The sequence below is a fragment of the Marmota marmota genome, unplaced genomic scaffold (assembly GCF_001458135.2).
Source record: "Marmota marmota marmota unplaced genomic scaffold, marMar, whole genome shotgun sequence".
NCBI classification, from domain to species: Eukaryota; Metazoa; Chordata; class Mammalia; order Rodentia; family Sciuridae; genus Marmota; species Marmota marmota.
In genome coordinates, this window is record NW_026000196.1 from 2,169,990 (window position 1) to 2,197,980 (window position 27,991).

Consider the following 27,991-nt stretch of genomic DNA (forward strand, 5'->3'; position numbering starts at 1 on the left):
CCACTGAGCCATAGCCACAGCCCCTCATTAACTTTTTTTAATCTGTAGCATTTTTCTTTCCCTAATATAATTTATTTCTGCCTCTTTTCTATTCTTCTTGATGAATCTTGCTGATATTTGTCAACTGTATGAATTTTTTAAGTAATTCATTCAAACATCCTTTTATACACTATACTTCATATACTTCCAAAGTACAGTGAGCCACAGTAAGGACATTTGCTGACCAAAGGTACCATATGCCTCAACAATGATAAATTAAAAACAAATTTTCTAGTTGTGATAATCATGAATTGTCTACACTGCTAATAATTTTAATTAGCAGACTTAATATTTTTAGGACAATTTTAAGTTTATAGAAAGACTCAAAAGTATAAAGGGTCCCACAAACCATCCTCACAACATAGTTTCCTCCGTTATTTATATCTTTTGTTATTAAATGGTATGGTATACTTGTGCAACTGATTAATCAATATTGATATGTCACTAAACTCCATAGTTAGTATTTGGGTTCACTCTAAATGTATGGTATGTCCATCATTTTTATATTTATTAGCTGTGATTTTGGTTAACATGATCCTTTCTATAAAATGTTTATTTTCTGCTTCACTAACTTTATTATTTTCTTCCACCTTCTTACTTTAGAGTGACTATAGTTCTACGTTCCCAGGTGGGAAAAGCACAAGCACTTCATTCTTATACTCCACCTCATAAGATGGTCTCAGGTGCCCAATTCTACCTTTCTTTCTCCTTGTCTACTCTATTAATTCACTTCACTTTTGCTTCTCCACCTCCTCATCTATTCCCTGTCACTTGATTAAATCCTGCAAGCCATATATCCTAGATTCATTAAAAAGAGGAACATCTCTTTATTTTTCTACTGCAAAGTAAATTATTCCAAGCTAGAAACTCACAGCCCAGAAAGAAAGATCTTTTTCAATTCATTTCCTAAAACATTATTTTCATTATGATCCTCAGGCTTAAGATGCCTTCCTATGGCACTTATATGATACTTAGGTTAACCTTCAAAAAGATCTTCTGCAATCTGACATGTTCCATTGGTACATTTTCTCTCCCACTGGTCTTAGGCAAGGGGTCCACTCAAATCAAGCATAACACAAAAGCCTTATCCACATTATTTCCCACCACTTAATGGTTTCTGTGCCTTTCAAACCACCTAATTCATTGACCAGTGAAGAACTTCTTTGTGAAATCTCTCACAATTGTGTATTATTTGACTTAATACAAAAACTCCTTATAATTTGTACTATATAAAGTAATACAAAGCAATATAAAAATAACAATTTTTCTCAACATCTATTTTATCTTGCATAATAGATTCTGAGATGCAGGATTATGTTTTATACTCTTTTAGATCACTGGAGAACACTGCAAACAGCTTATAATATTGTACACTCACTGAAATGTGACAAGTGTTTATTAAACATAACAACATACCTTGCCTGCCAGACGGCTGGAGATGATCCCATTACTAGATATAAGACAATCAGCAAGAGTAGTTTTTCCTGTTAAAATAACATAAATTAAAATCTATGTAGTTTTTAAAGGGGATTGGGAGATAGACTTACTCACAAATTTGATGTCTGATCATAAGAATTAGTTTAGCAAGGATCTTTTATTTACCTATGCCAGATGACATAAGACAAAAGATATATTTTAAGAATTTTATAGACTTCTAAACAGAATATCATCTGGAAAGACATAGAGGCTAGTACTCCATAGTGGTGTAATCACTATGCCAATCCAAAAGAGAACATAACTGACAAATTTTATAGCTACTAAAATCTGTCCTATATGAATTTGGTCAGGTTAATCACAATTATTATATCAGTCATCCAGTATTCACAATAGCTAATCATGCTTATAAACTGAAGCCCCTGAAAGTACAGAATGATAACAACAGAAATCATGTTCAACGTCTCTGAAACGTATAATATCAGGTAATATGTCATCAAGAAACAACAGAATATCATCAATATATGATTAAGATGTAATATTAAAATATCATTAACAATATCATCAAGAACAATAGTCTTCCACCACGTTTCCCCATGCAAGCCCTAATTGGTACGTGTTAGTTGTTAATACTTATTTACTAAGGAAATTTACCCATATCTATTACTATTGCAATATAAGCTGTGTTAGATAATCATCTACACTGTAACATATATAAACAGTATCCAAATATAAACCTAGAATTTACTTTATAATAAAAAAAAACTTCTTTGTATATTTAAGTATATAATTCTAGTTACCTTTATCAAATAGACTACCACTAAAGTTTACAAAATTTCAAGGGATATAAATAAGTAACTTTGTTTAAAGAATTCCAGAAGTATATAATAATTACTACAGATGGGTTGGTCTAACAAAAGGAAAAGATTTTCTCTTCAAGACAAGTCCTTATTACACTCCATGAACTTCAACAAAACTATGAATTCCATATAATAATTCAAACCAGAGACCAATCAGTAGGAATACTGAAGACTTTTAATTAATATGTTATCTATTTGCCATGTGAAGGTTATGTGTTAGCATATAACACTAGAGCATCACTTTCCTGCTACCCAATAAAGTGGAATTCATTCTAGGCATGAAAATCATGCTCTTTCCATGTACCAAGAAAGCAGGGACTTTGCTTTATTTATGACTGTAACTCTAGGATCAGAGTAATGCTTGGCATATGAAAGACATACAAGGGTTGGGGGGTGGCTCAGTGGTAATGTGAGGCACTGGGTTAGATCCTCAGCACCACCACATAAAAATAAATAAATAAAATAAAGGTATTATGTTCACTGGTAACTAAAACAGTATTTTTTTTTAAAAAAGACTCAATAAATAGTTGAATGAATATGAATTAAAGGTTTTCTAAGATAGTACCCATTTAACAATTTTAAAGAGGAAATTTAAAACAAATTGCTCTGCAAACATGCACACCACTGACTTTTCACATGATTTAATTCACAAAGATAAACAACTTATTAGACTTTGTGGCCTCAAAATGTGTGTCGTATAATTACAAAAGGTCTGGGGACAGCAGGGTAAGTCATTGGATTTGTATGTAAAACTCATTCTCAGTTGGCTTCACCTATAAGGTGATCTACAACCACCTAACCTCTTTTCTGCCTTTCAATCAATCCTAAGCACTCTACCAGTTTAATCTAATCTACTATTTAACTATATCAAACTTAGTTTTATTTTTTTTCTGCTAATGGCTCCCATGTCCTCATAAAAAAATGTTAATGATCATTTTCATAATGAAGTATTTAACTTCCTGCCAAGGGATTCTCATTGTCATCACATTTAATCCCTATAAGATAGCTATGATTTTCATCTGGTATACATATGCAGCATACTGAAATTCAAGAAGGCAAAGAAACTTAAAAATGAAGTTGAAAATAAATTCAGGATGTCTAACTCCAGAGCTGAAGCACTTAACCCCTAACTTACATGTAGCCCAGTGGCTATGAAGAGTTCTATGACATAGGACCCAGCCTGCCCCTTCACCTCTATGTACTACTCCTTCACCTATAGGATGGTATATAAGTTTTATTTCACATGCCCTTTCCAATCATTTTGCCTCAGCAACCAGAACTCAGAAGGGGTCTGAAACCAATAGCAGGATTAGCATGAAGCAGGGCTATGGTGTTACAGCAATGTCTATGTAAATCACATGTATCATGCTTAGCTATTCTTGCATTTATAGTGTCCTGGGCTTCAGCCACATGTATTTTCTTCTTCCCAAGCTGACACACTGCCACTTATAATGTTTGTCTCCATTTGTCATCTTCAGACCGCCTTCAAAGATCATCTCTGATATTAATTATGCTGTGAAACCTTTTCTTAACTCACTATGTCCCAGCATCCCATATATAGGACACCAATAAAAATTTTGTCCTATATGTGGGATTCTGGTACATAGTGGGTTAACCCACCTCTAGCTTCCCAATCCTCTAGTTTTCTCAGTGGTCACAGTCTACTTTTTCTCATATTGCCTGCTCCATTCCTAAAGCTTCCTCAATAGGATATGGGACAGGTGTCCCACTCATAAATGTCTGTGTCCTGATATACCTACCAAAATTCCTTGAACTTAGCAGATGTTCAATAAATATTTGATGAATTAAATAGGATCACATAACAAAGGCTCTAAGGACACAATATCAAGATTACAGCTATTTTACAAACAAAGTCATTTCAAAAGTTTTTCATATTTAAACAAAAACTGAAGTTCTGATTTAGGAACAAGTTGACATACTATATAGAAAAATGCTAATAAATAGTTAACCATGTTCATATCATATGCGTCCTTGACATCACAAAAAAAAAAAAAAAAAAACTTTTAAAAGGAGTAAGACCTACTTCTTCGACTGCCCACAGGTTCAATTTACTGAACATGCCTTGTCTATTAATGAAAAATAGCCATTTAAAAAAGGTTCTTACCATGGTCAACATGAGCCAAAACACATATATTCCTGATGTTAGCAGTGTTTTTCTGGAGTTGAATCATTTTATCCAAACTATTGAGCACCATGGTTGCTCACTTCCTGTGGTTAAAAATAAAAGATGTATTACAAATGACACAAGGGCTAAAGGTCCAGGCAAGGGAAAAAGAAATTTAAGTGCTGGGAGCTGAAAAAGATTTCTCAGATCCCTTAAACCAAGACTCAAATGAACGTTTATAGATGAGACATACCAATCCAGGCCCAAGACCAGCTTGAAAGTCAATAAACTGTACTTATGGAGTGTATTCATCCTTCTGGATGGGAAGGCTGTGTTGAATCAAGGAGCTCCTGGGTGCTGGGTGCAGTGACACCAGTAGCCCCACCCATGGATTCGTACTCTGACCAACTCTTCCAGGCCAACGACAACCATAAGAAGGGTCAAATGCAGCAGGAAGAGAAGATGTTGACGTCTCTCCCTTCCCCTAAATCCCTGGTTCTAATATTCTAGCTCCCTTTTATCCGCGGTAAAACACTCGGCTTTATACTGCGTACAGAGCCTGAAAAAGTTTTGAGTCACGTGCTTATGAACCAAACAGGTGCACTGCCCATCTTTCTTCCCTTTTCAAATGAAAAGTCTCAACTCCACCTGCCCTTCATCTTCGAGGGGCCCCAGATTCGTAGGGTTTGATGTTGAAAATTTTAAGGACCCCAAGTCCACACGGAAAAAATTCTGGCCCCGGGTGGGAGCTACCGCTGGATGCACGCCGCGTCGGCGCACGACCCCGGTCTCCCCGCGCCGTCCCCTCGGCCCAAGTCCCTTATTACCGCCAGCACGCGGGGGGTGGGGGGGGGCCTCCTCACCAGCTCCGGCTCTCTGCCCAACACCGCACGCTTCAGCTAGGGCTCCGCAGGCCTGAACGCCTGCGTTCTGGGGGCGGGGCTGGCTGACGCGCGACCTCTGACCCGCCGGCGTCTCGGCGCCACCGGAAGCCGGCGCCGCGTCAGTTGCCGGGATCCCGCGGTCGCCTAGACAACGGTGGGCGCCGTAGATAGAGGTGAAAAATCTGCGGGTGCTGAGCGCTGCGGATCTAGCAGCGAGCCGAAAACATGAGGAGCAAGTGTTTGTGTCAGATCTGTACCTGCGGGTAAGAATGGCTGGCATAGCGGCGGGCCGGGAGACCTTAGGGGACCCAGTGGCCCTTCGGGTACCCCCACCTTGACCCCCGCACACCGGGAGCAGCGGCTCAGCGACGCCCCCTCTTTGGCTGGGTTGGGGTACAATGTTTCTTCTTTGTAGCTAGAAACTAGTTTCCAATTTCTTTATGCAAATTGGAATAGCATCTGGGCCAGGTAAACAGTAAGTGAAGCCCATGGCGGTTGTAAGGCTGGTAAGCGGTGGATCCGACTGGTGAGTGCATGCCCCACCAGAATAATAATAAATAATAATAATTATTATTATTATTTTTTTATTTTATTTTATTTTATTTAAAAGAACAGTGGTCAAAGCCATTAGTTGGCAACCAGTATTACACATTCTTTCATCCCCAGCTTCCCATCCTCCAACCCAAACCATATTCCCATATTCCCATTCTGTCCAGGCGGCCCTCATTTGGAATCTGCCTGACAGGTAAGGCTGTAGTCCCCATCCGAAACCCAGAACTCGTCTGTGAGTCCTGCCTAACAACCTTCCACTACCTATAAACACACTCTTTTCCTTCCTTCCCCAGCTTCACTGTTGACCCAGGGATGAGATCATTATTTGCTAGATAAATATGTCAATTCCTTGCTATTTCTTAATACCCTTAAAAGGGAAAACACCTGATGGAAAGCAGTTTGTCTACTATTTTCATAATAAACACTTTATAATTACATATAGATTAGTTAATATATGACATTTGAGATAGGAATCTTCAAACTCTCGTGTGCAAGAAGTTTTTTTTTTTTTTTAAATTATAATCAACCTAAGTTTCTTCCCATCTTATGTCAGAAAATTCAATCTTCATTGTGTCGGGGGCTACATTTTCTTCAAGCAGTATAATGATCCAAGGAACTAAAGCATTGCCAATAAAAGAGTTCCTTCTGACCTTTGAACATTGGTATGATCTCCCACTGAAAAGTCCTTTAATGAAGCTCACATATTTCTTTCAAGAGCAGGATCTCTGCTAGATTTATTCTTATACTCTCGTGTGTAAGAATCCTTGAGGAAGCTACAAACTTGTAGTTACAAGGCTCCACTCAACCATCTCTTTTGAAATCTGGACACTTCCTGAGACACTGACACTGGCAAAGATTCCTCACCCTTCTCAGAGCCCCTTCTCCTCTGCCTTTTAACTTCTCACTCGGTTTGGCAGCAGAAGGGAGATTTTTACTCTTCCTTCTTTTATTTATTTTTGTGGTGGTTGTTTCAAGACCATCCTTTTCCTCTTGTGACCTAAAAGACAACTATCTTTCACCTCCCATTAGAAATGCATTATTTCATCTCTTCCATGAACTGTTTCTTTTGCAAAAAGCAGGAAAATTTGTTGACTTGAAGCAACTTCTCCCTCCTGCTGAAATCTCTTCAACAAGGGATTATATAAAGGTCCTGACTACCTGCTTGATATAAACGAGGCAAAAGAACAAGAAAACAAGTTTGTTAATATTTCAATAAATTTACTTTCTCTAGAAGATTAAGATCATCAGAAGACCTTTTCAGGGAAGCTTTGACCTGTTTCTGCTAAATGTCCATTTGCTGGTTGAGTCTTTTATTTTTTTCACTTACACTATGAAAATTAATAGTTTCACACATCTATTTTATTCTTTAAAAAGTTGAAGCAACCATCCATCTCTAATGTATTTCTTTATACAATGCGTACATGATATTTTTATGCTTGTTAACTATGGTGGGGTTCTCTTATGTTAGAAATCAGAAATGGGGGATGCTAGAAAAAAGTGTGGCTCATTCAGATCTTTGCTCAAATATGATGAAAGAGTCTGTCATTGAAACCTTTGTTCAAATGTCATACTTTGCCCCACCTCCACACTATATCCCACTTCCCTGCTTCTTTTCTTTTCCCATTGTACTTAGGATATTCTACATATTTTTTTCTCTTCACCCCTATCAAGGGTGTAAATTCAAGTAAGACAGAATTTTCTATCTTTTCTTAATACTGTCCTCAATACTGAGATTTTTACTTATTATATATTTGCTGAATAAATGAATGACCATGTATGTAGGAAGTGAATGAGAATGGTATAAATTAACTAAATCTTTATCTTCAATCTTGTAAAAATTTGAAAAGTTAGTAATTTAAGCTAATATAGCAAAGTTCATAAAAAGTTACAGATTATAGCCTCCTATAAAACTTTAAAAAGCAGAAATAAGAAAAATTTTGGAAATATCAGGATTAAAGGCTTTTTCTTTCCTTTATAATTCTTCAACACTGTTTGTTAAAATGTGAATGTATTTTTTCATGGAAAATAAAACTAAAAACATGACAAATTCCAAAGATTGGACTTGGTTCTTGTAACTCATTCAGCTATAACAGCACCTCTATGCTTGCATGACCTGTGTACCCTGCTTCTACTTCTAAGAGTCTTGACTATGTGTGACACTAAATCACTTCAGCACTTTACCACAACCACCATGTTCAGTTGATATTCCCTAATCTCTTGATCCTTCTGACTTCAGAGTTTCTTGGACATCCTGTGACACCACCTGTTTTCCTTACGCTATAATTCTTCATGACGTCCACCATGATTCATCTGCAGGGTATATACATTTTCTTTCGGTTCAGCTTTACAACCCTCCCCCATGGCCTGGAGTCTCCAATGATACCAGACCTGAGAAACTGACCTTATTTCAGAATAATGTGGTTTTACTTTTTTATTTGTTTGCGGTTTTATTAGTTTTATTTTTCAAAGGTTTTATCTTTTTTACTAATTGTGCACTGAAAAATTATAGTGAAAACCCTGTATATTTTTTAACACTTGTTTTTCATACATAGTTTTTATTTATTTTTAAAAAGAGAGTATTCATTGCGTACTATTCTACCACAACGCCCTCCACTTTACTATTTCCTGTCTTACCATGTTCCAACAGTCATTCATAGAGGTCAACCTCATATTTTTCAACAACTCTATCCTATTAGTTTATATGATATCTGTTCATATATCACCTAAGGATGAGGATACATTCTGAGAAAGTGATCATATTAAATATAGCTATTAAATCTCCTGATTTAACCATTGTGTGAACATCACAGAATATACTTACACAAACTAAGATGGCTATGATGTCACCAGACAACATAATCTCATTGGACTATCACTGTATATGTGATTTGTGGTTGACCAAAATGTCCATTTTTTAAAAAGCATTAATGTGTTATTTAGGGCTCTTAGTTATGGGGAATATAATCTATTCTGATGAGTGTAGGCAAAAATTAACTGTATATAAGGAATATATGTAATTTCACTTGAAAGAACTGAAACCATTTTCAAACCAAGAGTCCAAGGAAGAAAAGTACCTGAAAATCTCATTGTAGCCCTGAACCATGAAGGGAACTGCTAACTCTGCCACAATCAGAACACTGTAACAGAGCTGTAGCCTCCAGAACCACTCAATTCTACCAAAGTCAGAAAGCTGCCAAGTCAGGGAATCACCTTGAAAATCAGGGGACTGCCTAACTGGCCCCAAACTCTCTTTGTCTCTACCTCAATCCATACAAGCAAAATGAATGTGGTGCCCTGCTTTTCTCCTTATGTAGCTATGTTCTAAATCAGAGTCTCATGTGAGTACATGAAATAGGTGAAACCTAAGTTATATATGCAACTGGTCTGCATGGGGTCTAGGACATTACTTGTTGGCTTCTCAGGTCTGTAAATTAACAAGACACTATTTCTACCATGTAAGGATACTTATTTTTTTAAACATCATTGCAGAGGGAACAGGTTATCTAGGAAAGCTGCTCTAAAGTTTATGTGTTCTGAGTCATTGGAGGTCTGTCTCTGATTAATAATCACACCAAGTGTTTTTTTAAGGCAAAATAATCTTTCAGTTTGTTTGTTTGCACAGGCGACATCATTGTCCACATGGAACCACAAGGATTTATGAAAATTTTGGCTTGTCTTGCCCCACAACTGAATACTTGGAAAAGTATCCCATGTATGGCAATGTTCTTCCACCACAGAGTCTTAAACCTAAGCAAGAATTTCGAGCATGCCGTGGTAAAATGGAAGGAATAACTACATTTAAGTAAATATTGCACAATTACTTGCTTATATTTTTCTTAACTCTTCTGATGGGAACAAGGTTTTCTAGCTATTAAATATAGGTAGTTGGTTTAAGTTAAACAAATCCAAGAAGCAAGAACTAGTTAAGTCACAAGAAAAATAGAAAGATGAGCTTTAATTAGGTTAACAAATTGAGAAGAGGGAAATAAAACGTTCTATTGATTTGTTTTTATTCCCTAAAATATATCATGTTCTTTTTTTTACTTTTCACTGTCACTGCCACCCAGAGGATAACAGTAGCTTCCCAGTGTTTAGGCCTGTATCTTCTCTAGTTTTTGCATTTCTGATCTCTTTTCAATACTTCAGTTGGCCAGGATGATCTTTTAAAAGTGCAAATCCAATCCTGTTAAGTCCCTGATGAAAATACTTTAAAACTTTCCCATTATGTTTCACATAGACCAAAATTCCTACCACAATTCCTGCATGGTTTACTCCCTACTTGCTTCTCTAGTTTATTTTATGTTTCCATCTTGTAGGCCTTTTTTGTTGTTGTTGTTTCCTATAAAATGCCAGGTTTCCATGCCTCGAATCATTTCAAGATATTAATTTTTTTCTACCTGGAATTTTTCCCCTCTCCTTCCCTAGTTTAATACCCACTCAGTCTATAAATCTCAACGTGATTATCTCTTGGAAAAATCTTCTCTACACCTCACCTAGTTTTCAGTCTACATAAAATTCCTCAGTGTAAGTTTTCAAGGTACGTTCATTACATTAGTTTTAGTATTTCATGACAGTAGGAATTATGTCCATTGATTTCTTATCATCCTATTTCCAAAATTCTAGCACAACACTTACTGGCACATGGTAGGTTCAGTGAGTGATGAAAAAAAATTATCCCATTCATCCTAAATTTTTCATTTTTATTTATTTGTATCTTTGTATCTATTTGTATTTTGTCAGCTTAGTGGGTTACTTCTTTGTTTTCATTATTTTATTTGATGTACACTATATTCAAAGCACAATCTTAGGCATCAAGAATAAAAATATCAGTAATTTCAGGTTCCTGCTTTTAAGGAACTCATGTCAATTTTTTTTATAACTTAGGGTTTTAAAAGCACCACAACAAATTTAATTTTTCCCAGTTGACTTATTCAGGTCACCCTAAGAGAAGGAAGAAAGAAAACTTTAAAAAGGTAAATAAGAAACATTCCATATCCCAAAACTCAAAAGTCCAAATATGCCAATACAACTAAAAATTACATTTCTTAAGTCATCATCTCTCCACTTTGTAAGACAAGAATCATAGCATAATGGCTTGGAGCTTTTGCTTGACTCCTCAAGATGACTACATTGAATAGGAAGTAGAAAACTGATTTATTTGTAGAATAAGAAGCCATTGTATACATTTCAAAGAGACTGTGTAAAGAGCAGATATCTGAACTTATAGAAGACTTTTGATTCTTTATGGCATTATAATTGTAGCATAGTTAGATGACTACAAGAGTTGGCAGGAAAATTTGTCCTATAGAAGTATGATTTTAGACCTGTCATGTGTTTCAGGATATATCAGATGAACAGACTGCATTTGCTATTTACTGCTTCTCCACAGAAAAGTGCTTTGGATGTGGAGGTATAATTTTTAACACTAAGTAAACAATGTAGTCAAAGAAACTTCTAAGACTTATAAACCAAGCTTTCTCCCTACTCTTCTCTCTATGATTTTCCCTTTCACTAACTTCCTGATTGCATTTTAGCCTATTCCGAATACCTGGCATTTGAGCAGAGTAAAGAACAATTCAGATATCTGAGAAGAGTTACATGATTTCAATTACTATTCATCCATTAAATAAATATATAGCAAACATTTGTTAAGCCTCAAGCATTGTTTTATGCATCTGGAATACAGTGTGAACAAAAACAGGATTTCATTTCTCACAGATGTTCCATTCTAGTGGAGAAGCCAATCAAAACATCACTTGAAATAAATATCAAAGCAAAACAGTGATAAAATCTATGAAGGATAGGCACCTTAATAGCTAGAATAAGATATTCGAATTTATCGGGGAGATATAAGAAAAATGAGCTAAAACCTGAAGCATGTTAAATAGTGAACTGTATTGAGAGAGGAAAGAAGTGTATTCCAGGCAAAAAGAAGCATTCAGCAGGAAGGAACATAAAAAGTGGGAAATTTCAGAGAAAGACAGCTAGAGCAGAGAAAGCAAAAGGAGGGTGTAGTGAGGAAGGACAGGCAGGGCCTTTGGGCCTTGTTCTATTTTATCTATATTCTTAGAGCAATAAGTACCAGTGAAGATTTCCTTTCTGTTTTCTTGTTGGGGGTTGTGGGGAGAAGTACAGTGGTGAGTAGATAGATAAGAGACCTAAGGAGGGAGCTAGGGCCATGAGAGCAAGAATGATCTAATTCACATGTGAAAGAGTTCCTTTGTGTACAAAGTGGAGACAAGATTGGAGAATGGCCTAAAGTGGATGCAGGTAAATGAGTTCAGGAAGCTATTGGAGTTATTTGACTAGGCTATTATGAAAGCTTTGACTATTATGGTTTGGTGATAAAGATGGAGAAGAATGGTTAGATTTAAAGATATTTAGGAGGCATAATTGACAGGAGTTGATGAATGACTGTGTATAAAGTGTGAGTCCTAAGTTTCTGACTATGAGTTGAAGAGATGTTGATGCTGTTCACTAACATAAGGAAAAATTACAAATACCAGATTTGTTGGGGAGAAATAATTTGATTTGGAGCATATTGAGTTTTGATGTGCCATTGAGTTTCCAAGAGGCTATATACATGCTGGTGTGGAGCTAAGAGAAGAGTACTAAGTTGAAGTGTAAATTTGAGAGTCATTGCTGTAGAGGTAGTAATCAAAGCTGTGGGAGTGAATGTTAGGTGAGAGTAGGAGTGTGTGTAGTCCAAGCCTTCAAGAACTCCACCATTTATTTAATGGTTGAGTAGAGGTGGAAGAAGCTATATAGGAGATGGAGAAAAAAATAAATCAGGAAGGCAGGAAGGGATAATTTCCTGGAAATACAGTATGTGAACAGTAATGTCAATTACTGTGACAGGGGTCAAGTAAGATGAGTTCTAAAGAAGTCAGATGGACTTAGTCACATAGACTTAGTCATTCTGAACCTTAGAACTGTATTAGGTCAGTGACAGTGCTAGACTGAAGTGGAATGAAGAGGTAGGCTGAAGTATTTGAGAAAATGGAGTCAAACAGCCTTAAGAGGTTATATTGGAAATAAGAGAAAGGGACTCAGTGAGTTTTTTATTTGTTTTTTTGTTTTGGTTTGGTTTGGGGTTTTTTTGTTTGTTTGTTTTTGTTATTTTTGAGTCTGTGGATACAGAATCCAGAAGAAAAAAAGCAGTCTGTAAAAGCTTAGAATAATAGTTAACAGTAGATAACATTGCACCTACTACTTATCAAGTACTCTCCTAAGTATTTGTGTATCCTTAAAACAACACTACAAGGTAGATGATATTATTGTCCCATATTTATATATGAAGGAAGGAGCAAAACACATTAACTGTATTATTCAGGGTTGTACAGCTAGTTAGTGAATGACTGACAGAGCCAAGATTTAGATCCAGGCAGTCTGAATCTGTGGTATTCTCCATTTCATCAGACTACCTCAGTAGTCTTCTGTCATATAACGTTATGTAATGCCTAGAGGGACTGGATTACCATCTGGCTTCCATCCATGGAAAACGGTTCTGAGAGATCCAAATATGAGTAGGACTCATACTGACACTGTGAATGTGACTTATGTCTAAAGGCAAGAGTTACTTATTATCTAAAACTGAGCAGGACAACATGACTTCAATAAGAAGAAAGTATGCCCAAATAGTTTACTGGAGTCTTTATGTAGGAACAATAAGGATTTTGAAGGATTTTGACAGTGGATACAGGGAGATATATATATATAAATTTTGCAAGTTTAAACCTTTCACCTTCAATTATTTGAGGATTTAATTTATTTAAGATCAAATTAATTGAGCATCTCTTGTTTTGATATTTTGAAAACTAGGATTTTCAACATATTGCTCTTAAGATATTGAGTCTCCTAACAGGACCTTTTAAAGGAATTTAATTAATTCATTCAAATTGTTTATCAAATATTACCATTTTAATATTTTAGACTTTTTAGGCAAGAGACAACTGAAATTATCAATACTGAGATCATCAAAATAAAAGGTCTTGTGAGGCTATGTTTCAAATTTATATATTTCAGATCAGATTATCGTCCTTATGAAATAGTCAAACAGCCTCGCCACATACCAGAAGAATATAAACCAAAACAAGGGAAGATTGATCTTGGTACTACCTACAAACGAGATTTTAATTCTTATAAAGTGCAGCCTGTGGTAATAGTCCGGCCTTTGGAAAGACAACAAGTTAAAAAAGGGAAGTTGGACACTGTCCCAACCTATAAAGGTAACTTGCTATTTCAAAAATGAATGAGCCAACCAACTAAAACTTCCAGCTTTGATATCTAATATCAGATTAATTTTGGTGTTTTGTCAAATGTATCCACCCATGGTTTAGGAAAGAAGTTTTTCTCTGGTGAAAATAGCATATAGCCAAAAAGCAAACAAACAAAAACCCAAACACCATTTACCTAATGGAGAGTTAAGAGGCTTGGGTTCTTCTCCAGATTCAGCTCTTAAGTAGTTTTCCCTATCTTAAAACATAAAAAAGAATACCATTTAGCAAGGATTATGTCATATCTGTCATTTATATCACCTTAATTAGCATTGTACCTTTCTTCCCAACCTAGAATTAGTTGAAACTATCAAGAATGCTGGAGTCTTTGAAAAGATCAAATAAGTAGCAGTCCTCTTCTGCATTCAGTTTCTGAACAAACTTTTAAAGCAAAAGAATTAATAGATAAGGAACCAAAATATTGTTTTTATACTGAAATAGATCAGGATGGATGATAAAGCTTCCATCTATAAGCAAATGTTTCCTGATACCGAACCTTAGAGGAAAACCAACTGTCCCCTGACAGACAATGCTGGATTACCAACATAGGGGACCTGCAGCTCTAAGACTTATAGCATGAAAGAAGTATAAGAATACCTCCTGTTCCTAATAACTAACTTGAAAAAGTACTGGGCAATGTATGACCAATTTTTCTTTCCAAAAATGTATTTGATTTTAAAATACTATATTACTTTTGAGGGGTTGGTGGTCTTAATCTAGGGCTGGGGATGTAGCTCAGTGGTTGAGTGCTTGCCTCTCATGCGTGAGGCACTAGGTTCAATCCTCAGCACCACATAAAAAAATAAATAAATGAAACAAAGATATTGTATCCATCTACAACTAATTTTTTTTTTAAATTAATAGACTAACTTGATAGTAGATATTATTTCTATATTTTCCTTTATAAATAAAGTAATTGCATATATAGGCTTACACTCTTTCCATTAGTTATGTGAAATAGCTGAATGGGCATGTCCTAATATGAAAACTTTTTGTAAAAGTGATGCCATCTACAACCAAGGTAATAATCAGGTGATAACTAGATACATATTTTTTCTGTAAATTTCACATTTACCAGTTCACTGGGTAAGTAAAGTACATGGTATCCATTTACTGTGGTCTGTAAGCATATACCATTAGGCAAGTCAGGAACAATATTCTTTCTGATATTTAAAGCTGTGAGTACATAAGATGCTACCCAAGGGACAAATTGTGGAGACTGTGAATATGGTATATTACAATCAAGCGTAGCATATAGTATTAGCTGAGATACAGATTTTTATATGTGTGGGATACTATGTACAGCACAAAATATGACATAAAAGATAATTGATGAAGATTATTTTACTTGTTCTTTTATAAAAACATAGTAAGATTTTTTTTCTATGTAAGATCTACAAAAAATATGAATAATATTGATATCCCCTTATGGTTTGGATATATACACAAAACTGTCTCCCTCCCTCCCTCTCTCTCTTTCTCTCTCTTTCTGCTTCTCTGTCCAACCCTAGATCTGGCTTTCCATAAACTGTTCTCTATGGATTCTCATATTTTCATTTTCATAATTCAGGGCTGAGGAATTCTAGGTTCCCTCTGGCCTTCTAGCTCCTGAACTTTTCTATCAGGAAAGGTGACATTTTGAACTTCCAGGTTTTCAGGCATGAGACAACAGAAATGCAAGGGCCAAGGCTGTGCTATGTAATTGTACTGAAGGTTTTTTTTTTAGATTCCTACTTAAGGGCAGGTATCTGTAAAATCTAAGAGGAAAGACAGAAATTGGATATGATAAAGAAATAAGCAACCCTATAATTGGTAAGCAGAACAACACTTACATTCTGGACATGGAGTTTGTGAAACAAAACGTATCTGCTCTCCTAGCATCCTCAGCTTAGAAATTTATTCATATTAAGATGTACATGAAAATAAACCATAATAATAAATAGTCATAGGGATTACCCTGTTCAGTAGCCATTGTAGGAAATACAAATATCTGGATTGCAGAATGGGTATAGACATTAAGAAATTTTATAATTGATAACCAAGGAGATAAATTATTTATATACTGAAAACTATAACACATTGGTGAAAGAAATTAAAAGAAGATACAAATAAATGGAACCCATTCAGAGATTGGAAGAATTAATATTGCTAAAACGTCAGCACTACCCAAAGCGATCTATAGATTCTATGCAATCCCTATAAAAATCCCATTGGTATTTTCACAAAAATAGGAAAAAAGCATTCTAAAATTCCTGTGAAACCATGAAAGATTCTGATTAGCCAAAGTAATCATTTGAAGAAACAGAGCTGGACACATTACACTTCCTGATTTCAAATTATAAGTCTAGAGTGATCAAAATAGTATGATACTGGCAAAAGAACAGACTCATAAACCAATGGAACAGAATCGAGAGTCTGGAAATATACCTAAGCATTAACAGTCAACTAACCTTCAGCAAGAGTACCACAAATACATAATGCAGGAAGAATATTCTCTTCAATAAATTATTTTGGGAAAAATGGATATCCATATAAAAGAATGAAATTGTACCTTTATCTTACGCCATACACAAAAATAAACTTGAAAGTGTATTAAAGACTTAAATGTAAGAACTGAAAGTGTAAAACTCGAAGAAGGAAACAGAGTTCATTGACACTGATTTTGGAAATGATCTTTGAGACATGACACCCAAATCACAAGCAACAAAAGCAAAAATAGACAAATGGGATTACATTTAACTAAAAATCTTTGTACAGCATCCTTGGGAGAAAATATGATCCAAAATGTATAAGGAAATCACATAATGAAAAGCAAAAAAACCCTGATTTTTAAAAAATGCCCAAAGGATCTGGATAGACATTTTTCCAAAGAATATATACAGGTACATGAAGATCTATTCAACTAATATCAGGAAATATAAATCAAAAACAGAGACATCACCTCATACCTGTTAGGATGGGTTTTATAAAAAAGATAACAAATGTTAGCAAGGATATAGATGAAAACACTTGTATTCTTTATGGTAGGAATATAAATTGGTATATCCGTATGGAAAACAGTTTTATGTTCCTCAAATTTTTTTTAAAAATAGAACCTTGTGTGGTCCAGAAATCCCTCCTCTGGATGTATACCTGGAAAAAAGAATGAATTCAGTATCTTGAAGAAACACCTGTACTCCCAAATTCATTACAGCATTATCCACAATCACCAACATGGAAACAACATGAGTGTCCATACAAAGATAAATGGATGAAGAAATTGAGGGTGGGTGTGTACATATTGTGTGGGGGAAGGGGGAGGGAGCCACTCCTTGTCTGAAATGCTTGGGACCAGAAGTATTCAGTTTTAAAAAAATGAGACATCTTGGGACTGGGACTCAAGTCTAAACATAAAATGCACATAGTCCAAAAATAGTCTTATACAATATTTTTAGCATGCCTGTGTTTTGCCTGACCTGTTACATGAGGTCAGATGTGGAATTTTCCATTTGTGGCCTCATGTTGGCATTTAAAAAGGTTTGAATTAAGTTGTGGAGCATTTCATATTTTTGGATTAAGGATATTCAACTTTGTGTGTGTGCGTGTGTGTATAAAAACGGAATATTATTCAATCATAACAAAGGAAATCCTGTCATTTATGAGAACATTTTTCTAAGTGAAATGTTCAGAATAGAAAAATCTATTATGTCATCCAACATATGTAAAATCTGAAACTATTGAACACATAGAAACAGAGAATAAGACTATGGTTATGAGGGGCAGGGAGGTGAGGAAAAATGGGGAAGTGTTGGACAAAGGGTATAAAGTTGTATTTAGCAGGATCCTATCACAAAGTAAGAAATAATAAGTTGCAGGTTTATAGTATGAGTAAGTCTAGAGGTCTAATATAAGTATGATGATTATAGTTAAAAATTCTGTATTGTATAATGGAAACTAAGCCATACTAAAAATAAATAATATATACTACAAGGGTGGTAGATAATTCATTAATTCAGGAACAATCAGTACTTCAAAAATGTATACTTTGTAATATATCACTTTAGGCTAGCCTGTGAACGCATTGGAGACTAGTGATTATGGATAAAGAGAGAAAGAATATCCCAAAATCTAGTACAAAACAAGCATGTAATCATAAAGCCAGAAAAATGAAAGAATTCATTAGTAGACATGGTAAGAGCTGAGGAATTGGAATATAATTCTATAAATACAGGTTGAAAAGAGCCAAGCTATTTGGTACGCTGTGAGGCTTGATGATTTTCCTATAGCCATTACAAATTTTTATAAGTTCTGCTGCCAGTAGGATACAGTAGATGGCAGAAAGGCATTACTTCCACTGCAACAGGCTTTTTTTTTAAGTGTAGAATTTTTAAAAATGCTTATATTTTAAAAATGGCATGGGACAAGTGAGGAGGCAAATAAAACTCCTGAGAGGGAGGAACCCTCCTAGATGAGATGAAATGGCCAACTGTTTATTTCTGTGACAGCATTTGTCAAGTCTAGTTCTAGGCTAAGGATTGATCTTGGCATAGGCATAGTCACTCTACTGTGGGAAAGAGAAACTGGTGGAATACTTGATTGTGGGCTGGTTTGACAAATTGGACTCTAGAACTCCAGATGCACGGTAGTTTTCCTTGTGGGACATTGACAGAATGTTTAAGGATCATGACGGGCTAAGAAACTGGGCCAAAAAAACTCCCACAGAAATATTCCACTTTTACATGGGAATAGATGCTTAGGAGAAAAAGTCCCACTAGAATGAAGGCCCTAATACAAAGTCACCTCAAGTCTTGTCCTTGAGACATTTGAAACTACAGGAAGACTACATCTAACTAAAGATGCCAGTGAGAGCTGACCTAGCTCAATTCCCAACTGGAATAAAGTAATCTACCCTACATTCTTTCTGCCTACTAGAGGAAAGAAGAAACTGTCTCCTGTTGCAAATAACATTGATTTTAGTTTCTATGATTATGTACAACATTCAGCATATAGTAAAATATCATGAGACCTGTGAAAAAGCCAGGAAATATTTGAAGAGGAAATGGTCAAGAGATTTCCAAAATCAGTGATAGAATCAGGCCATAGAATCAAGAAACTTAAAATGGATAAACATAGGAAATTATCCCAAAGCAACTGTTGTCAAATTTATGACAAAATAAAGATGACTTCTTAAAAATAAGAGAAAGCTAGGTGCAGTGGCACACGCCTATAATCTCACTGACTCTGGAGACAGTAGGAGGAATATTTCAAGTTTAAGCCCAGCGAGTGAGACACTGTCTCAAAAAATAAGGGTGGAGGGTATATCTCGGTAGTAAAACACCCCTGGGTTCAGTCCCCAGTACAAAAACAAAAACAACCCAAAACTGATATCTGACTTTTTAACAAATGCATAATACTTTTACAGAGACTATGGAAGGCAAAAGACAATGGAAAGACATCTTTAAAGTGCCAAAAGGGTAGGAGGAGGGAACCCTAGAATTTTAAACCCAGCAAATCCTAGAATTTGTAAATAGTGAAAGCATCCTTCAAAAAATAAGACAAAGTAAAAATGTTTTCTGGCAAAACAAAAACTGAATTCATTAGCAGCAGGCCCTTATTACAAGTTTTTCATGTTGGAGGAAAATGATTCCAGATAGAAATATAAAATGCATGAGGGAATGAAGCACATATTAATGAAAACTATTTGGATAAATTTAAATAAATATCGACTTCTTTAAGTCATATTAATAACTATATTTTCACACAAATGTAGAAGTAAAATAGAACAATGGCATAAAAGGAAGGAAGGTATAATTGAAATTAAACAAGAGATTCTTCCATTGTTCTAGAAATGTTAAGAATATCAATTTAAGTTTGACTAGGCCAGAATAGTAAGTAAATACACATTTTTATTTTGCAAATACAGAAATTTATAATTAAAATTCTAACAGAGAAAAATGGAATAACAAAAATACCCTTTATTAATCTAAAAGAAGTTAGGAAATAAAGGAACATGGGGAAAATCAAAAGTAAATAATGATACAGTGAATTTAAGTTCAGCTAGATCATGTGTTACATTAAGTGTAAATGAAATAAACATTGAGTTAAATTCAAAGATTGATTTTTTTATACATTAAGAAAAGTTTATTAAAATGTATACCAAAAAATTGATAAAATACATGAAATTGTCAAATTTTTTGAAAAGTATAATTTATGCAAATTAACTCAAGAAGAAAGTCATAATAGCTTTATGTCTGTAAAAGAAATTGAGGCGTGAAGATGTAATTTAAAGCCTTATCATAAAGGAAAATTCAGGATTTCCAGCTTCCAAATAAGATATACAACACTAGAAGTAGTGTGTTCTCGAGCTAACAAATAAAATAATTTAAAAAATGATAGATGTTCATGAATCCTTCAGAAAGCTGAGACCACGAGTCAACCTGCTAATCTGAAATAAAAGGACAAACAGCTGCCTCAAAGTTGAGACAGGATGCAAGTACTATTTCCCTTGGAGCAGTGCATAGAATGCACACTGGCTGGCATGCAGAGATTTACATTTTTCATTGTTTCAAACAAATTATTAAGAGATTGAGTATAGTTTAGTGTGAGAGCCCAGAGAGCCTCAGACACTCTTCTCTTTGGATGCTCACTGTGTGTTCGTTAGAAAGACTGAAGGAAAGACTAGAGGTCAGAGGAAGCAGGCATGGAGAAAAGCATGACCATCATTGTGGGAAAGGCAGAAAGCTCCATTTGAATGCCTCAGACCTACAAACAAAGCATTAGTCTGTTGCGGGAAAGGTATCACTGTTATCCCTAAAGAAAAAGTGAATGTCTATTGCAACTTGGGGAAAATGAAAAGGAAAAACAAGAAGCAGCAGCAAGACAAGACTTCTAGCATGAAAGAATGGGAGATTGTCCTGGAACCAACTCACTATAGTTCAGCTACATCAAGGGATATAGAGAGCTCTACTTCTGAGACCCAGAGGCATAGGACCTGCCTAAGACTGAAGCTGGACAAAGCACAGAGAAACAACTCCCCATACACACACTCCAACATCATATCTAAGCACTGAATAACAACAGCAGTTTACCATTGTTAAAAGGCAGGATATGGAGAAAGACATTTTCTCTGAGGTATAGTAAAGAGAAAGCCTATAGTTGAAAATGGGGCAGACAATGAAAAAACTCTAGTAATCAGACTCTTACCTGAGCAAAAGATGATGCCAAAAGAATGTGAAACTGGAGATACACTGAAGGTAAGCATAACAACAAAACTCAAACCCAGTTCAACTATAAATTGAACTGACTGAACTCCACTCACTGAAGATCCAGCAGATGAAGATATGTATCCATCTCTACATATATTATTATTTGTGCTATATACAATATCCTGCTTTCAAATCCAAATTATAAATTATGCAAAGAAAATAAAAAAGTAAGAAGGAAGGAAGGGAAGGGACTGTCAAGAGACCAAATCTAAACCAGGTTCAGAAATTAACCAGACATTGGAACGATCCAGGAAACTCTTTTTTTTTTTTTTTTTTTTAGTAAAAAAGACTAGTACTAGTACTAAAAGCTGTAGTTAGAAAAGGTGGACAACAACACATGAACAAATGAATTTTAGAAAAAAGATGAATAAACTATAAAATTGAAATAATTAGAAATCAAAAATAAAAGCAATTACCAAGATAAATGATGACTTTCATAGGCATATCAATAGACATAACACAGTCAAGGGAAAAACTTAAGTAAACCTGAAATAAGTCAATGTAAATTCCTGAACCAAAACACAAGGAGAAAGAAAAATGAAAAAAATAAAAGATTCTGACCATCCAAAGCTATGGGACACTTTTTTAAAAAACATTTTTTAGTTATACATGGATGCAGTATCTTTATTTTGTTTATTTACTTTTATGTAATGCTGAGGATTGAACCCAGTGCCTCACACGTGGGAGGCAAGCACTGTACCACCAAGCCACACTACAGTCACCAGTGGGACACTTTTTAATGGGCCTAACATCTACATATTTGAAATCTCAGAAAAGATAAAAGAATTATTGGAAGATGTAATAGAAAAGAATTTTCCAAAGACAATGAATAACATCAAAGTTTAGATCCAAGAAGCTTAGAGAACCCCAGGCAAAATAAATTTATAAAAAGAAGAAAACAAATCACCTAGAAATTCTGACTTGAAAATGAAAAATGAAAAAAATCCTTAAAGCACCTGGGTGTAGGGGAGACACATTACATATAGAGGAATAAAGAAAGGACACACAGACTTTATGTCAGAAACAATCAAACCGGAAGATGATGGAGTTAACATCTTTAAAATGCTAAGGGTTGAAGAGAAAAATTGTCAACCACATTCAATCCCCAATGAAATTATCTATCATAAAGTCATTTCAAATAACTGAAAACTGAATTATCAATAAAGCTTCACTAAAAGAAATTTTAAAGAAGATTGTTTAGGTACAAGGAATATGGTGCCAGGCAAAAACTTACTCAACATAAAGAAATGAAGATCCCCAGAAAAATGTTAAAATGGAAATTAATATAAAATAGTTTTGGGAGCATAAATGAATACAATTTTGTTGTTATTTTGCACAATGCATAAAATTAAAAATATAGTAACAATAAATACAAAATGGAGGTAGGAGTTGGAAGTTTACTGTTGAGAGTATTTAAGATTTACAGTCAGGTACTCCATGATTCAGTCTATGATGGATCATGCAGACTGTCATGGACCTGTAAGACTATAACACCTAGTGATGTTATAGCCATCTTAGTCTTAACACTGAGTCTAAACACTCGGATGTTTGCAGGTTGACAGAATTGCCTTATAAGGCATTCCTTAATGATACCTGTTCTTATTTGGTACATGACTGTGTATGTAAATCATAATACTATTGCTTGCAGGTAGATTGTGATTAATTAAAAATATGTACTATAAACTTTAAGGCAAGGAGCACCAGACTATAGCCTGTGTACCAAATCAGCCCACTTATGCATGATTTTGTGGAACTGTAGAATTTTACTGAAATCTCTTGATTTCCCATTAGCTACTGCAATGTGGTGTTTTGTGGTAAAGCTTCAAGTGAACTGGAAATGGAATGCAGCTCGGTAGATGGAGCTTGAGTCAAGAGCTTCTTCCTCACCTCTAATGAGCTTCACAGTCTCTCACAGAATCTTCACCACTTCCCTTTATGCCTCTGCTCTGATGGCCATCCTACTAACTAGGCTCCTCTGCCTATGGTATCATTTCCGTTTTCTTACAAGTCTGTCTTGAAATAACTTCAGCGTGCCACAGCTTTCCAATTCTATCTCATGGCATCATTTATAGATTCTTCTCCTATCTAGCTCTTAATTTCAACTTCTGTTTCACAAAACAAGACTATTTGATCTAGCTTATCTTTTCTTGACAGTTTGTTTCATAGGTATCTGATAACCTAAAGATATTTCGCTCTTGCAACAGATGTCCATTCTTATCCAAACATCAGTAGCTTAATTATTAGTCCAGTTCTTGACTATTTTGGCAGAAATTTCTCTGGATGAAGAATTTTTCTTTTCAAAGGAAAGATGCTCCACATAATAAGTATTCAAGGTCTGGCTATTTCAGTGTACTTTGCATAGATTTTAGTCCATATTCTAATACATTACCTTGTTTTAACAAACCTTGTCTTTTATGAATTAATTTTTGGTAGTTAAAGAAACACATTTTGGAGTGAAGTCAATTTTTATAGTATTCCTCATATAACCTTTCTCATCTAGAAATAGATATTCTAACTAATTCTAAGTTTAAATATAAACACTTGAGTTTTCTATCCACAGTCCAGGTAAGCTGTGGGAAACAGACTTAAGGTATTGAATTTCTAAATCTCAGAAGTTAGATCCTATGTTCCCTCCTAAGTTCTCCATACACTTTTTTACATTTAGAAATTTCATTTTTTTATTAGTGCATTATAGTTATACATAATAGTGACATTCGTAAATGCATACAACAATTTGCTCTAAAACACTTTTGATGGTACTCACTTCAGGACCCTGGCCTCTAAATGGAGCTTTACCTTTTGGGAATGTCTGAAAGTCCATATCATAAGGAAGAATAAATGAAGCCAATGATATCTCTGGGATAATACTAGTTACCCTGACTTTGCTCAAGAAGTTCCATAATGGAATTGAAATTTTCTCTCCTTAGAGGATACCCTCCAAAGGGAGGAGTAGACACACATCACCTGTGCTCTCACATTAGAACACTTGATTTACATTAATTCCTGGATTTGATGACTTGCCTTAGCATTCTGCAAGTTATAGTGAAAATCCTAGCCAGTTCCCAGGATTGAAACCATACCCTTCTAAACTGTCCTCACCACACAGTCCTTTTGGCTTTCAATAATAATCCACAAATGGGCTCAGACGTGCCATTCCTTTGTATGTAATTAGGTGAATCTGGAAATGAAAAGTTAGGTGTGCTAAAGTGGGGAGATGGGTAGAAGAAGGGGGAAATGAAGAAAAAATAGCAAATCTGAGGTCATCAAAGTAATTTCATACTTGATGCTAGTGTTTGGATTTCTAAAAGAAAGGATGTTTGGCTAAGAAAGAAATCAGTCATGATTCTTAGAAGGGAGTTGTTTCTTTCAGCATTTAAAAATGTTTTGTTTTAATTTTTAAGATGATTATAGATCTTGGGGCATTCAGAAAAGTGAACTTTATAAACCAGAACAAACTTATCATCCCCCAACTGTGAAATTTGGAAATTCAACTACCTTTCAGGATGACTATGTTCCTCAGGAGATAAAACCGAGGCAAAGCTTTAAGCCCTTCTCTGTGGTCAAGCGTTCTACAGCCCCTTTTAATGGTGATACAAGTCATCGCATTGATTATGTACCTCATCAGCTAGAAATCAAGTTTGAAAAGCCAAAAGAAGTTTACAAGCCAACTGACCAACCTTTTGAGGATCTCACAACTCACCGGAATGACTTTCAGGGTCTTGCTGGTGAAACTGCAAAAATCTGCAGACCTGCCCACACCAGAGTGACCCAAAGTGCTCAATTTGAAGGAAACACTGAATTCCGGGAAAGTTTCCAACCATGGGAAATCCCACCACCAGAAGTCAAGAAAGTACCAGAGTATGTGCCCCCTACAGGCAGCATGCAGTTAAACAGCACAAGCCACCTTGACTATGTTCCCTATCAGGCCAACCGTGTTGTTCCCATCAGGCCAGTTTCTCACAGAAGAAAAAACAATTTTCCTTTCCAAGGAAAAAGCACCATGAAGGAAGATTTTCCAGTATGGGAAATTTGTCGTCAAGGGCTCATTAAGCAGCAGCAGCAGATTCCCAACCCTTCTGGAAAATTTGATGGTTTGAGCACTTTCAGATCTCACTATGTGCCACATGAATTGATTCCAACAGAGAGTTGCAAACCTTTAAATGTTGCTCTTAAGAGTTCTGTTCCATTCGATGATATCACTATGTATTCTATAGAGTACACACCAAAGAAACAGGAAATCTGCCCAGCTAGCTATCCCTCTCCTCCAGGTTATATATTTGAAAATACAAATTCCCAAGGCCATAAATTCTTCCGCAAGATCACTCCTGCAGTGAAAGCCTCCTAATCATCAAATTATACTTAAAAGGAAGCTAACTACAAGGTATTGATTTTTCAAGGGAAAACCTGATTTTTATAGTGAAGAAACTATAAGATAAACATGATTTTTCAGATTTTTAAACAAAATTGGAAAATGTATTATAGGAGATCAGAATCTTAAAATCAATTTTTACTGATATTTTAATCAAGATTGTGTTTAATTTACATTTCTGAATGTTGAATAATGTACATTTCCATCTGAACTACTTTAATATTTAGCATACTGTTTGATATTTTATCCTTAATCTATTATCATTTGCACTTCTGTTTATAATTATGGCAATTATGTGGTTATAAAGGTCATATACCAGTTACCACTTATCAAGAACATTGGGACCATCTACAGCAACACTGAAAACAACAACATATGGATTTCTCTTCCAAAACAGTACGATTCAGTTTCCTCAGATTTTAAGGCACCCAGGTAGTGTACGCCAAGTCAAATTTTGGGGCAGTGCTGGAGATCACTCCTCACTACACTGAAGTTAGTAAGAAACATTGCAACATGACAGCTTTTGGGGGCTGGAAATCAGAGCACATGAGCTCAAATCCTACTGCCATCAATTTCTATTTGTGCCACCTTAAGCAGGTGCCTCATGTCTCTGAGCTTCTTTGTCTTCATTTGTAGAAGAATATCTCTTCTGCCTACCACACTGTTTGTTTTGAGCATCAGATGACATGATGCATCTTAATCCATAAAGTAAAAGTACAAATGTAAGCAAGGAATTGTTAATAAATCACTCAATTGCTTTTGTATATTTTCACCTTTCCAAATAAGGATAATTTCCTATTCAATCATCATTTCCTGGCATGTAGTAAAGATTGCAAAATAACCTACTTCATTTTGACCACCTCTGAGAAGAGTTTTGCCCTCTCTAGAGTCACAGGGATTTGAACAGCTGTTACAGACAACGAGACCTTAGATCGGGGTGAATACCTTGGCTTGAATCACACAGTTGCTAGAATGATGTTAGGAAGAATGATAGCTCTGAAGAAATATTCAGGGTAAACTTAAGTAATTATGTACCTAATTGTTATACCCAGACTTTATGTTCAGAAAGAAGTAGAACCAGGCCCCAAATGGGGTATAATCACCTCGATGACCATTTCCAGTGTGAAGAAAAGGGATAGGGAAGGAAGGAAAAAATGATGTCAGCAAGCAAAGTAGAAACAAATATTTACAAATGTGGAAAATTCTCTAATGAATTAAACTGACTGGGCGGGCTTTTGTTAAATAAATGATTGCATTATGGAAGAATATGATTTATTTTAGCATAAGGTCTTTTATTGCTTCAGAATTGTTTCCAAGTATATACTTTATTGATAATAAACTCATAAGTATATTGATTAAATATTTCTAATTATTTGACAAGAATTTGTTCTTACAGTTGTACTTAGTGAAAATATGTTATGTGAAATTTTATATTTCTATGCAATATTAATAAAACAAAAAGAATGGATTTTTCATGAAGTCATGTACCCAATTTTTAAAAAAATGACAGCTTTTTTATTACAGTCTAGGTTGACCTATATGTGAGTAGACATTCTTAAATAAAAACCTTGTTAGATAATCAGAATTAAAAATCGGGTATACTACAGCACTCTGTCATCCCGGCCCATATTCCAATAATGAATATTCAGATCCCTCCATACTTTGATAGGTTCAATCTCCCTGGACAGAGGTCACCCTTAATAAGACATTTACTGGGATTTCCTGAGGCAATTTGCCATAGGCTGAGGATACAATTATCAGTGTGCTGATAATACCTTCAAAAGTGTATTATCAGCACACTTTTTAAATAGCCTTTTTGCAGTTTGCTAACTCGTTATTTCAAGGTTCATTTTTATCTTCTTTGGTGGATTTTAAAGGGTTTCCTTTAGTCAAGGGGTTCAGCAAAATCTTTCTGAAAAAGATGACCAATCAGCCAAATCTTGAAATATAAGTACAAACTTATCAAGATAGGTGAGAAGAAAGAGCATAAACACAGGTACAAAGGGAGTAGCATCTCTGTGTCTGAGTTGGAGATTAGTAAGATATAGAGGTAGAAAGCTTGCAATCCCCAATTCATCACCTTCTTAAGTTTCCTTGAAATATTATGCAGATACACACATTCATACATTTGAACAGCACTGGAAACCAGTAATATTATTTAACAACATGCCAGATTCTAGAATGAAGTTCCACTAAGGCAAACTTGGA

General features: G+C 35.3%; 2 protein-coding genes across 3 annotated transcripts in view; one reads left to right on the forward strand and one right to left on the reverse strand.

The window, feature by feature from the left end:
• The window catches only part of Efl1 (elongation factor like GTPase 1), a 137,035-nt gene extending 131,580 nt beyond the window's left edge, over positions 1–5,455 (reverse strand). The window contains exons 1-3 of the mRNA XM_048790135.1: positions 5,322–5,455; positions 4,459–4,562; positions 1,456–1,523 (exon numbers count right to left, since the gene is read on the reverse strand). Of these exons, the coding sequence (XP_048646092.1) occupies positions 1,456–1,523; positions 4,459–4,549 (159 nt within the window). The 5' untranslated portion in view covers positions 4,550–4,562; positions 5,322–5,455. The remainder of the gene's footprint in view (positions 1–1,455; positions 1,524–4,458; positions 4,563–5,321) is intronic.
• Positions 5,450–27,987, forward strand: Saxo2 (stabilizer of axonemal microtubules 2). 2 transcript variants are annotated; one of them, XM_048790169.1, is made up of 4 exons: positions 5,450–5,605; positions 9,517–9,696; positions 13,920–14,122; positions 24,816–27,986. In XM_048790169.1, exons 1-4 carry the CDS (start codon positions 5,568–5,570, stop codon positions 25,757–25,759), a joined length of 1,365 nt encoding a protein of 454 aa, XP_048646126.1. In that variant the 5' UTR covers positions 5,450–5,567; the 3' UTR covers positions 25,760–27,986. The 2 variants fall into 2 exon arrangements, with proteins under 2 accessions (XP_048646126.1, XP_048646127.1); XM_048790170.1 differs by having other exon boundaries at positions 5,492–5,605; positions 9,500–9,696; positions 24,816–27,987.
• The last annotated feature ends 4 nt before the right edge of the window (positions 27,988–27,991 follow it).

What these genes read in the sequence shown, in the direction of transcription:
- Saxo2 (XM_048790169.1), top strand. Translation starts at nt 5,568, where the DNA reads ATGAGGAGCAAGTGTTTGTGTCAGATCTGTACCTGCGG. An exon ending in TGTCAGATCTGTACCTGCGG is followed by an intron (nt 5,606 to 9,516) that starts GTAAGAATGGCT and finishes TTGTTTGCACAG; the next exon opens with GCGACATCATTGTCCACATG. An exon ending in GAAGGAATAACTACATTTAA is followed by an intron (nt 9,697 to 13,919) that starts GTAAATATTGCA and finishes TATATATTTCAG; the next exon opens with ATCAGATTATCGTCCTTATG.